Source organism: Marmota marmota, unplaced genomic scaffold, assembly GCF_001458135.2.
Source record: "Marmota marmota marmota unplaced genomic scaffold, marMar, whole genome shotgun sequence".
NCBI lineage: Eukaryota > Metazoa > Chordata > Mammalia > Rodentia > Sciuridae > Marmota > Marmota marmota.
In genome coordinates this window covers 49,779,520-49,792,440 of record NW_026000037.1, presented here as the reverse complement: position 1 = coordinate 49,792,440, position 12,921 = coordinate 49,779,520, and the positions used below count along the sequence as shown (strand labels likewise).

The 12,921-nt window shown below is 32.7% G+C and overlaps 1 protein-coding gene across 3 annotated transcripts in view; it reads left to right on the top strand.

Annotated features, from left to right (window-relative positions):
• The window catches only part of Kcnh7 (potassium voltage-gated channel subfamily H member 7), a 467,079-nt gene that overhangs the window by 388,752 nt on the left and 65,406 nt on the right, over positions 1 to 12,921 (top strand). For all 3 annotated transcript variants that reach the window (XM_015478970.2, XM_048812385.1, XM_048812384.1), the window contains one exon: positions 7,934 to 8,333. In XM_015478970.2, coding sequence (XP_015334456.1) covers positions 7,934 to 8,333 — 400 coding nt within the window. The remainder of the gene's footprint in view (positions 1 to 7,933; positions 8,334 to 12,921) is intronic.

Below are 12,921 nucleotides of genomic sequence, written 5' to 3'. Positions count from 1 at the left end.
GCCCCTTCTTGCCAGAATCTTGGTAACAAATCAAAGGAGAATTCCAGTACTGGAAGGCTGCGCATAGTGAAGGAAAGGCTTATTATATTTTGAATCTTGGGGTTTTTTTTCCCCCTAAGATATTTATCGACTAAAAAGAAAGAGGAATGGTGGAGAGAGTATTAAATATTGACAAGCAAGGCTACTGAAGATGCCTGAGAATGTGAGACTGAAGGGAATTTGAAGTTTATGTGGGGACTCGAGCCTGAGGGACACTCTTTCCTGTTGTTCAAGAGGATAAACTGTCACAGGTAGTGCTTTTATAGATAAGCTTAGAGGCGGAATGGGGTTTAAGGAGTTCCTGTCTTTTACATTTTAAAGTCTAAATTTTAAAATATTCTGACAAATTCTGAACATACATATTACTACCAAATTAAAATACAGTCTCACTACCCATGTAGATCTTAGAACTAGAAGTAACCACAAGAAATTATCTAATTCAGTCTCTGGCCTATGGCATTAAAGAACTATTATTCCCATTTTACAAGTGAAGCCAGTGAAACTCAGACTTGTTAAGTGACTTATCCTATTTTATGTACTACTCCTGTTTCGCAACATAATATTTACTCATTCAGCAAATATTTTTATTAACCACCCATCAAAGTTATAGACACTTTCCTAGGTTTGGCTCTTTAGACAACACAAAGATTGTTCTCTGAGAATTTAAATTCTAGGACTGGAGAAGAGGAGGTGGGGCCTGGAAGAGAGCAGAAGACCAATAATACATAAACCAATAAATAACTGTGCAAGATGATTTCAAAAAAGAGTAAATTAAAAAAAAAGACTGATAAGAAATGTCTTGGGTGGTTGGCTAATGGTAAAGCCATGGAGGAAGTATCATTTGAGTTGAGACTTGATAAGAAGGATCCAGTCCCATGAAACTACTATGTAGAACATTTCAAACAGAAAGAAACACTTGTGAAAATGGTCCAAATGGGAAACAGGCTTGAGATGTTAGAGGAATAGAAGGAAGGCCACAGGCAGGCTGAACTGCAGTAAGGTGCTAAGATCTCAAGATGATTAGATAGGAACAAAATCACATGGGGTCATGGGGTTTGTTTAATGTTATGCAGAACAGGCATAACATTGACTGACACTTGGAAAGATTGTGCAGGCTTTTGTCTGCAGACGGCAAAGCCAGGAGAAGAGCAGGAGAACCTTGCTGCAATGTGGGAGGGACACCACAACATGGTGGTAACAGAGATGGAGAGAAGTCAGTAAATGTGAATACATTTTTAAAGTAGGCTGTCAAGATTTGTTGGTAGATAAATTGTATGAGAGAGTATGAGAAAAAGCAGAATTAGGGGTGGTTCAAAGATGTTTTTATTGTTCATTTATTCTTGTTGAATACTTAAGAGAGGGGAAACAAAGGAGTTGCTTAACCCAGTTTTATAGATGGTAGCTCATTTATCCAGATGGATAAAATCCTGGGGAAGGGCCAGGGATGTAGCTTAGTTGTAAGGCTACTGTTCAGCATATGAGAGGCCCCAGAACCACAAAACAACAACGACAGAACATCTGAGGAGAAAAAGGTGTGTTGTGGAAGAAAAATTTCTGTTTTGGCCATGTTAGGTTTGAGATGCTGATTACTCAGTCATCTAAGTAAAGATAGATGGCTTGTAGGCAAGTCAGACACCCCAGGAGTAAGCACAAAGATATACATGTGAGTATTGCAAAATGAGATTCATTAAATGAAAAATCAGATAATCCTGGCAAAAGTTGATTTGAGTCAATATTTCTACACCAGGAGCAGGCACCAACTTTTGTGTGGGTCTTTTTAAAGTCTGGAGATTCATATTTGGTAGATCTGAAGGAAAATCTTGAAACTTACCTATTTTTTAGGTGGCAGAAATTATTCTGTCATTTGGATGTACAAGATCTGGTGGCAATCCCTGGGATGACAAAGTCCTCCTGTGTTCTGAGGTGAACATCTCTATGAAATTAATGCAAAAATACATAAAGGAATGGAAATTATGATAGGGATTATTTCTTAATTGCTTAATGTTAGCTGGATTGTCCAAATGTTCTCCTTGATGCATTATAACATTGTGGATTAACTTTGAAAAGGTAACTTTGTCAACGCCAATTAAACATTAATGTCTTTCTTCCAATTCCACCAAATGTTAAACTACTGTAACACTGTTGTTTTATTTACACCAACATTTAAGAACTGAATTTTTATCCAAATAATTTTGTGTGTAAAACATATCTAATGCTAAAACTATAATGAGACATATACATTTGTTACTAAAGAAGATGTAGCATGATTGCTTATATTTTTCATAATAACCATTTAATATTTTAAGCAAATTCAAATTTTCTAAAGTAAAGGATCTTCTATATATAATGCTAAAAACATGTTGAAGAAAATGAATATTGGCAATAACTGTGCTTGCCTATATCACTAATATTGTCTGATGTTCATGCCATTCAGAAAGGGAAATGATTCTGTATTTTCTAGTTTTATAATATCAGACATCATGCCACCCTTAGCAAACTACCTTAATATCATTAATGAGAAGTAATAATGTCATTGCCTCCATCTTCAGAAAGTCAACTTAGATGGACTACCTCAGATTTTCTCACATTTAGCTTTTTGTGACAGACCTTAGTTTCTAAGACATTAACACTCAGAAGCTAGAGAACTGTACTTAGTTACATGTTTCATTAGCTTCTGCCTTCCCTGAAATTAGGATTCTTGTAATTAATTCCTTCCTTTGTTGACCTCTCTTCTTGCAGACTTTACTGTTATATTCATGAATTCTGAATGCAAAAAATAAAAAAGGTCTTAGAAACCTAAGTATCTACAAAGCTCTTTGAGGGAAAAAATATCAATTGAAAAGAATTTCTGTTCCTATTAATATGTTTGGATCATTAGTCTGATAGATAAATTTTGGAATGAATATGAGGAAAATTTCAGCAGGTATCTGTTTAGAAATCCTGATCATCTTGTCAGCTGTTTTTTCTGAACTTGATCTTTACAAAAGATGACAGTAGTTTGTTGGAAGTTAATGTCCAAAACAACACAAATACTTAGGTTAAACTTTAAGTAAGTAGCTCTGTCGCTTCCTTTAGGTAGTTCTTGACTTATATGTGAAAGAAGTTTCCATTGGCTATTTTTTTTTTTTTTTGCATCTTTGATGGTACCTCCCAAACTCTGTGACTTAGCAAGGGAAAGATACAGGATCCTCAATTGAATAAATAATTTTGCATTAAGCTGATCAATTTTGTCTTATTTTAGTGTAATTGACCACATATTGCTATAGATGGCATAAGGTACAGATTTTATCTGGATAAAGTCAAATTCCCATTTTAAAGATATAGCATTTATACATATTTGTTTATTGGGTCCCAGGGATTGAACTCAGAGGCACTTGACCATTGAGCCATATCCCCAGCCCTATGTTGTATTTTATTTAGAGACAGGGTCTCACTGAGTTGCTTAGCACCTCACTTTTGCTGAGGCTGGCTTTAAACTCATGATCCTCCTGCCTCAGCCTCCCAAGCTGCTGGATTACAGGAGCACACCATCATGCCTGGCTATAATTGTTTATTTGATGTAACATTTGCCTACTATGATTTAGAATCATTTAATGACAAGTTTTCCATGTCACTGTAAAGGAAGAGAAGGCAAATTCAAACTGCAATATAATAGAATGCTAATTATACAAACAATATAAAGCCAAGTATCTCAGTTGTAAATATTGTTAAATATAGGAAGAAATTTTCAGTGGGGTTGTATCTCCTCTTTAAAAACCATAGTTTGCCTGGGTGTGGTGCACACACCTGTAATTCCAGGGACTCCAAAGGCTGAGGAAGGAGAATCAGAAGTTGGAGGCCAGCCTGAAAGACCCTGTCTCAAAATAAATATAAAAAGGATTGGGGGTATAGCTCACTGGTAAGGTTCCTCTGGTTCAATTCCCAGGATTCCCCACAAAATTCATAATTTTTGGAAGTAAATATGAGGTTTGTTGTGAATAAAGAAATGGCACACTAGGTAATTCCCAAGGTCTTATACACATTCAAAATATCTCTCTTTGTGTTAGTAATGGGTTATTGAAAATATTGAAATGATTGTAGACAAGATGACAAAGGACTACAAACTAGCTTTAATATTACTGAGTTTTATTGAATAATTCATTGAAAGATGTATATAAATGCAAAGCTATAAAAGAAAAGTGAGTGTGGAATCCTGAAATTTATTACTTGTGTTACCATTTCCCTATTTGCACATTAATATTTTCTTACAAACAAGATGAATGATGAATTAAGCAGAAGGTTTCATTGATGATTTATTTTGTCAGCCCTGTGGATGAAACCAAAGAACATATACTTTGGTTCCTTACTTATAAAATAATAATCATATCACTTACCTATAGGCAAAGGTTTTAGAGAGTCTCTGTGATAAATATTTTAAATGTAAGATTCTTGCAAATGCTTATAAAAAATAAAGTAAAATTATTTTTTAAAATTGTTGAACGTAAGATTTTCTCTTGTTGGTGACACTTTCTGATTTAATTGTAACCAAATTTATTCTTCAGTAGCAAGATGTTTAATACTGATAAAAAATTTTCTAATTTCAGGCCTTCAAAAAGAATTCCACTGGTATTAAGACAGAATATCGCCTGATTTATTGTAGAATGTCTAGTAAAAAATATTGACAGATATTTTAAATATGAATCTAGGATCTAATGGATTTAAAAAACTATAATTGTATATATATTTAAGAAAGTTAAATACTTCAATAAACAAAACTAAATTCTACCTCAGTATAAGAAGGCATCTTGGGCTTTTAATAAACAGTGGATATAGATATGTTTTCAAGTTGAGATTGGATGATATTCATTTACCAACAAAAAAATATGAATTATTTAACTTCTGAAAGAAGAGACATTTTAAAAACAAAAAAAAATAATGTCAAAATTTGTTAAAAATAAAAGTCTAAATAAAACTTTCTTTGCTGTGACATCTGGCAAAAAGAGTCTGAAATATTCAATCACAATAAATGAATTCTCAGGTTGATCTGGTACTGGTAAGGTGTGGACTAGAAGTGGTAAGGTTCCTTTTGTCCCCCTTACTAACAAAGTACCTTTCTTTGAAAATGAATTACCTTTTTTATATCTTATAATTTCAGTATGTGTTTTTATTTTATACAAATAATAACACTTTAGTATTTGTTGAGCTTTTATGCTTTCAAAGTCTCTATCAAGAGTAAAAATTAGCAAAAAATATTCTAATACCAGTAAAAAGCTCAATAAATAACATCTAAGAGAAAATTCTTTATTGCTTCTCTTTTCAAATGGTTGTGAGTGGGTTTGTAGATAGTTTCATCTGTTATATTGCCAGAAATTTAAAAGCCACAAAGATAGATTTCTATACCATATCTGGATATTTCATGTAATTAGGTATGCTGCAGGATAACCATTCATTTTGAAATCGTTTCTTCATTTCAATTCTGATGTTAGCATAATATTATGAGGAAGTCATTGGACCCACTTTTCACTTGCAGGCAGTATAAATAGAGTACATTGTATTAAAAATGAGAACTAATAGTGCCTAACTCAGCAAGAAGAGACTGATAATACCTTAGTCTACTCTGTCTTAAATTTGGATACAGTTGATTCTCTCCATTCTGTAACATGGGGCAAGATACCTTAAGTCTTTAGAGAAATATTTGAATAGAAAGAAGAAAAAATAATTATTGCAACCCTAAGCATTGTCTATAAGCAGTGCTGTACAAAACTGTCACTAGCAAAGAATTCTCAAAAGTATTAGCAGAACTTAATAAAAATAGAAATAAGGCCAAGGCATTTGTTACATTGTCACACAAAAATGTAAGAGGTATTTAAAGAGAGACATGAAGAGTGACCATTTATTGGGTCTTATCTGCAACTCCATAAATTAAACATTTTTATTCTAATTTACAGATGAAGAAACTGAAGCTTGGGACTAAATAAATAACTTATCCAAAGTGACATATTGATACAAAAGCAGAGTTCAATCATAAGTTTGTCCATTCAAAGGTCCCCTAGCACATACCTATTAAAACTAAAATATTGCCCATACAAATAGTGGAGACTAAAATAACCTTGAACTGGGCATGGTGGCTCACACTTGTAATCCCAGCAGCTGGGGAGGCTGAGACAGGAGAATCAGGAATTCAAAGTCAGCCTCAGCAATTGCAGGGGGCGGGGAAGGGGGGTGCTAAGAAACTCAATGAGACCCTATGTCTAATTAAAATACACAATAGGGCTGGGGATGTAGCTCAGTGGTTGAGTGCCCCTGAGTTCAATCCCCAGTACCAAAAAAAAAAAAAAAGGAAGAACAATAATAATAATATGACCTTGAACTATCCATCAATCATTGTAAGGATATATGCTTTTAAATCTGTCAAGAAGAAAAAAAACTATTTTTTTCATTACACTCTGAAAAATATAACACAGCATTGGGAACAGAAAAGACTCACATCTCTATACCACTAAACCTGAAAATAGACCAGTTCTAGTTATGGTAGCCCTATCTTAACTACACAAATTCCTCTGACTTTTAAAGATTTCCAATATTAGTTTTAAAACAATTAATGCCTTCCTTTCTTACCAATGGTACAAGGGAAAAAAATTACAGTATATACTGTAACATTTTAATAAAAAGTTTTCTTTTCCTTGACATTAATGTTCTTTTTTTACAAAGTCAATATTAATAGATAAGGGGCAATAGTTATTTCATGTGCTATTTCTTCAATTAAGATATAACTATTCTTAACACAGTTGGATTACTTTGTAAAATAAACACCAACAATGAACAAATAAAATGACTCAATAATTGATTGGTAAATACCATGTAACTATGGAATAATTATATGCCCTGTGAATTATATAGTACTTATAGTTGACATTATTTAAGAAACCTAAGAAATGAACTTGTAATTTGTACTTATCAGATTTCAAGTCCAAACAACCAGTTAAGTATCCTGTTATTATATAAAAGTATCCTATCATTAGATACCTGGTCAGTAATAATCATGCAATTAGTTACTGATATCATACTCCAAAGCAAAATATAATCATAATATCCTTGGCATATCAAGAAACAATTTATCCATTTAACACATTTAGAAAGAAAAAAATGCATTTAAATATAGAGTGTAATTAATGCATGCAATTATCCAATAAGTGTTCCAACAGTTACAGAAAGAGGGAGCTTGACTGGCTCCTTTTCATTATTCAGATCTTTCTCAGTTCAACTGTCAGCCCTCAGCACAACCTTTCTTGATCTTTCTGCCTGAAGTAATCTCAGCCACAACCCATGTCCCTGAACACCCCCTCTAATATTATACTGTGTCATGGTATTCTGCTTAATGTCCTCATTGCACTTTTCACTCTGTGAAATTATTTTTTAAAAATATCTGTTTTGCCCAATAAATAAACTAGGTCTTTATCTCATAAAATGACCTAGTTTCTTTCTATTAAAGAAGACACTGTGTCTACTAAATATGTATGTTAGAAAAGTGGGCATTCCTCCTGTTCAACACTACTGTCCTGGTGTATGGTTTTGGGTAGGCAGGAACACTGGGATGTTTGTTGGTGAATGAATGATTTACTGAGTACACATTATAGGCAAAGTACTTGTTTGGGGTTTAAAACAAGATAGATTATCTGTCCCACAAGTCTTACATGGGTAGATAGTGAAATAAGCTGCCGTATGTTCAAAGCATTTTCCAATGCAGGTTTAAAACTTTTTAAAAATGAACTAACCTTAACATTTAATTCAAACATAAGAGTTGTTCTCAATGCTACCATATCATTTTAACCTGTTTCTAGCAGCTCTACCTTACCTAAACATACTTTGAATTGCTTGTCAACTGTTTCTAACCATACACATTTATTTCCAACAGACAACCACATTAATTGGTCTTTTGAAGACTGCTCGGCTCCTTCGTCTTGTGAGAGTGGCCAGGAAACTGGATCGATATTCAGAATATGGCGCTGCTGTTCTAATGCTCTTAATGTGCATATTTGCCCTGATTGCTCACTGGCTGGCTTGCATTTGGTATGCAATTGGGAATGTAGAAAGGCCATATCTGACTGACAAAATTGGATGGTTGGATTCCTTAGGACAACAAATTGGGAAACGTTACAATGACAGTGACTCAAGTTCTGGACCATCCATTAAAGACAAATACGTCACAGCACTTTATTTTACCTTCAGCAGTTTAACCAGTGTAGGATTTGGAAATGTGTCTCCTAACACCAATTCGGAGAAAATCTTTTCAATTTGTGTCATGTTGATTGGCTGTAAGTAGATTTCTCTTTTGCTATCTGTTAGGATAAAATAATACCACAAAATTGATAATCTCTAGAACATTGAGAGTAAAGAAAAACTATAGACAAGTATGAGGATAATGGAGTTACATACATGGGTACTGTATTCTGTTGAATCTGATTCTTCCTGTGAAGTGAAAGACACATAAAGGCATTCCTGGACCTCAGGAAATCATGGGCATAAAATTGGAGTGACATGGGTCTTGGGATTCAGAAACTGAAACTTGCAGTTCACTCTTGTTGCTATATATATATATTTTTAAAAAAAGGTCTTCATCATTTATTGTTAATAGGTATTTTCTATTTCAAGCTTAGGCCAGATTATAGTAATACTATAGCTATAGATAGATGGATGGACAGATATAGAGAAAATTATAGATGGATATAGATAGAACCATCTATATCATAGATATGTGGGTATTTACATATGTCATCACTATAATTATAATGTAAGTTAATTTTCAAACACATGTATGTATATATACATACATATACAACACATATATACTTATATGTGTGTGTGTGTGTGTATATATATATATATATATATATATATACATGTATTTTCTCCTGACATTGACAAAAAATTCATTTTCCTATGACATTACTCCAAGAGCTAAGTAATTGCTCTTTACCCTGTAATGAGTTTATATTGAGCATCATTTATTACATATATTCTTTGGAATAAAAAAGAAACTTAGGTTATGATGAAGTGAGATTAATGTTAATATTTTTAAGAATAATTCCTGTGAAACAACTAACGGTAACCTTGATGATAGCAAGCAGTAATTAGCAAAAAATATGATTGATTTTTATGGCTTCAAGAAGAGTATCATATTTAGATTACATACAAAGTTGAAAAGAGGTCTGATGTTCAATTTTTAAATATCAACCTACTGAGTACTGAAATATGTTCAAATAAGACCTATTTCTGAAACTTAAATAGATTCTCCCACTTTATTGTCTACTGTATAGAAATTGTAATTTGCATATATATGTGCATACACTACACGTTTGGTATTTTTATCATAATAACATTTGAATAAGAAAATAACAGATTTAAACACTCTTTAGATACTCTACAAATTCAGTCCAAGCCTTGACTACAACCACAGAAGTAACAGTATATCCAGAAGGAATTGGAAGTGGAGTCTACTAGAAAAATTTGAAATTTATATCCAGGCAGATTGAGTTTCTCCAGGCAAATACAATCAAAGCATTTCATGATTGTAATGACTAGAATAAACTTTACATTTGTTTTAAACTTTAGTGGCATAAGTAGCAAGCAAGGAAAAGAAAAAGGTTTATTCTCAAATATTTGTATAGAAAAAATTTATATATAATGATATTTTTAATAAAACAGAATCTGTATTTAGAAATTTAGAATTTTCAAAAAAAAAAGTTTTTTAAGTACAGCAAAGTGTAGCCAGTTCACCATTTAGTGATCCTCACCACAGTGAGGATTAAATAAGTATGTGGTGATATTTATTTTGTGAACTATTTTAAATTAAAGAAAGCTCAGTTTATCAATTGGTCTATATCTAATCTCTAATCCCTAATCAAGGAAGTATGAACAGTTTTGAACAGTTTGCTTTCTCTCTCTCTCTCTCTCTCTCTCTCTCTCTCTCTTTCTCCCCTTCTCTTCCTTCTCTCCCCTGCTTTATTCTTTCCTTCCTTTGTTCCTTTTCCTAGCTTTTATCAATATAGGATCAGATTATTTCTATTGATCCCTTAAAAAAATCCATGTTTCCTGCAGATAAATTTCATCTTTTAAGAGAAAACACTCTTGTTAAATTGAGTACAGCACAATAAACTCATCATCCACATAACATCATTTATTTTATTAAAAGATTCATTTCTATAAATTTAATCAAAATGGGATTGTGTAAAACTTGATGTCACACAGGAAAAAGCTTTCAGATATTCCCAGAGGAATCTAGCATGACCTGTTATGAAATAAATAAAGGCAAAATTAAGACTTATAATTCAGCAATAAGAAGAATGTCAGAAATTTGCTGAGCAATTTGATGTACATGGATATATTTGTACCTGCTATTTCTAGCTAGAACTAGATTAGGAAACCATTTGGTTTCCTCTATTTGCTAAATTCATACTCCAAGCATATACTTCACACTTCTCAGACTCATTAGGGAGCCTAATTTTGACCTAAAAATAAAATGCAACTGAAAATGTAATGTAAAATATTGTATATGTGCTAATTATAAACATAGTGATTATCAGATTTAACTCTCATAATCCTTGAGCTTATTTAAATTCAGTCATTTTACTAAAAAATTTGAAGACAAGTTGGGAAAAAAGTAATCAACTATGCACATTACAATAATATAATTCAAGAAAACTTAAAAATAAAAATTAAAAATTATCATCTAACCAAATGCAAATAATTTAAATTTATGTAAATGCATTTTACTTATTTTTTAAAAATATTTTTTAGTTATAGATGAATATAATACCTTTATTTTATTTATTTATTTTTTATGTGGTGCTGAGGATCAAAACCAGTGCCTCACACATGCCAGCAAGCCCTCTACCACTGAGCCACAACCCCAGCCCCTGTAAATGCATTTTAAAAGCTTCTACCTAATTACTATCTAATTACTACCTAATCACTTCTGATGTATACATAAACAGGAATCAGAGAATTCATTTAAAAATGTATATAATTCAAAATAAAAAAACAAAGTGAAAATTAATTAATAAGTGTAAATATAATTTAAGCTGACTTATTTGTATTTATGCTAATTTATAGTATAAATTTATACTTTATTCAAATACTAGAAATACAATGTCTATATTTAATTTTAAAAAACGAATAAACTAGTAAAATAAGAACAAATGTCTTCCATCTCTAACCTGCTTAACAAACATCTTGGGAGAATTTCTCAATGTTATAGACTGTAAAAGACAGTTACTAGAGTTCTCTACTTCCAGTATGATGGAGTAGCCTTACCCCTCCTTATTAAACAAAAAAACAAAAGAAAAAAGCAAAGAAACAGAATACCAAACAAAATGTATAAGGTAGATGCTTTCAGACATTGAGCACCAAGCAGGGAAGTGTGATCCCTGGGAGAAGGGAAAGAACCAAGATATCCCCATGTTACCCCTGGTTTCCTGCCTATAGACACCTTCTGAACCACAGTGAACAATAAAGGAAAAAAAAATCTAAGCAGGGCACAAAATTCTCAATAAATTAAGAAAACAATATCACAGGTTATGAAGCCCAGGGTGTTATAGTGTTCAATACAAAAAGAAAAACAGAGACAATTATGACAAAGTAAAACTCCAGAAAACTACAGGGGTATAACCCTGAGTACTAATAAATACTAAGACAACTACATGGAATGAAAGTCCTCATGGTCAGGCGAAGTAACATATAAGTACTGTAATCTGAACAATTTTTAGGTTTCACCCAGGTTTGGAAGATTCAAGTAAGCAGAGCAGAAAACCTCCATTGAACATCCAGGGTATTCACTAAAAATCTCAGAAAAATGATAATGCCACAGTATCAGGGCAAATCTTAACAAAACTTTAAAAACAAGTCTCAGTAGATACAACCCAATCATCAAATTGTCTAACTATCTGCAAGAACAATGTCTAGTGGGCAAAGAGATTTTTAGACAAGACCATGACAGCACAAAAAATAATGGGAAAATAGTTAAAGGAGATAACATCAAACTAAAACCTGCTGCAAAGTGAAAGAAACAAACACAGAGAGAAGAGAGGGCCTACAGCATGTGGGAAAATATTTACAAACTATACATCTGACAATGGGATAAGGCGTTAATATCCAAAATATATAAGGAACTCAAAAAACTCAAGAGTAAAATAAATATAAATAATCCATTCTTAAAAAGAGATATTGACCTAAATACACATTTTTCAAAAGAAAACATACAAATAACCAACAGGTATTTTTTTTTTAATGCTCAACATCACTAATCATCATGGAAATGCAAATCAAAACTACAATGAGAAATCATTTCATTCCAAGAAGAATACCTATTAACAAAAAAACAAGTGTTGCCAGGTGTGGTGGCACATGCCTGTTACCCCAGTGGCTCAGGAGGCTGAGGCAGGAGGATGGCAAGTTCAAAGCCAGCCTCAGCAATTTAGCAACTCAGTGAAACCCTGTCTCTAAATAAAACACAAAATAAGGCTGGGGATGTAGTTCAGTGGTTGAGTGCCCTGAGTTTGATCCCTGGTACCAAAAATAAGTAAATAGAAAGATAAGTGTTGGCAAAGATGTGGAGAAAAAGAAACACTTGCATATGTTCATGGGAACATAAATTAGTACAACCATTATGGAAAACAGTGTGGATGTTTCTCAAAACCTTAAAAATAAACCTGCCATATGATCAAATGATCCCACTCCTGGGTAGATATAGCCAAAATAAATTAAATTGTTCTGTCAAAAAGAAATCTCACCCCCATGTTTATTATAGCACTAGTCACAATACTCAGAAAATGGAAATAACCCAAATGTCCATCAACTGATGAATGGATAAACAAAGTATGGAACATATATATAAGGATATATATA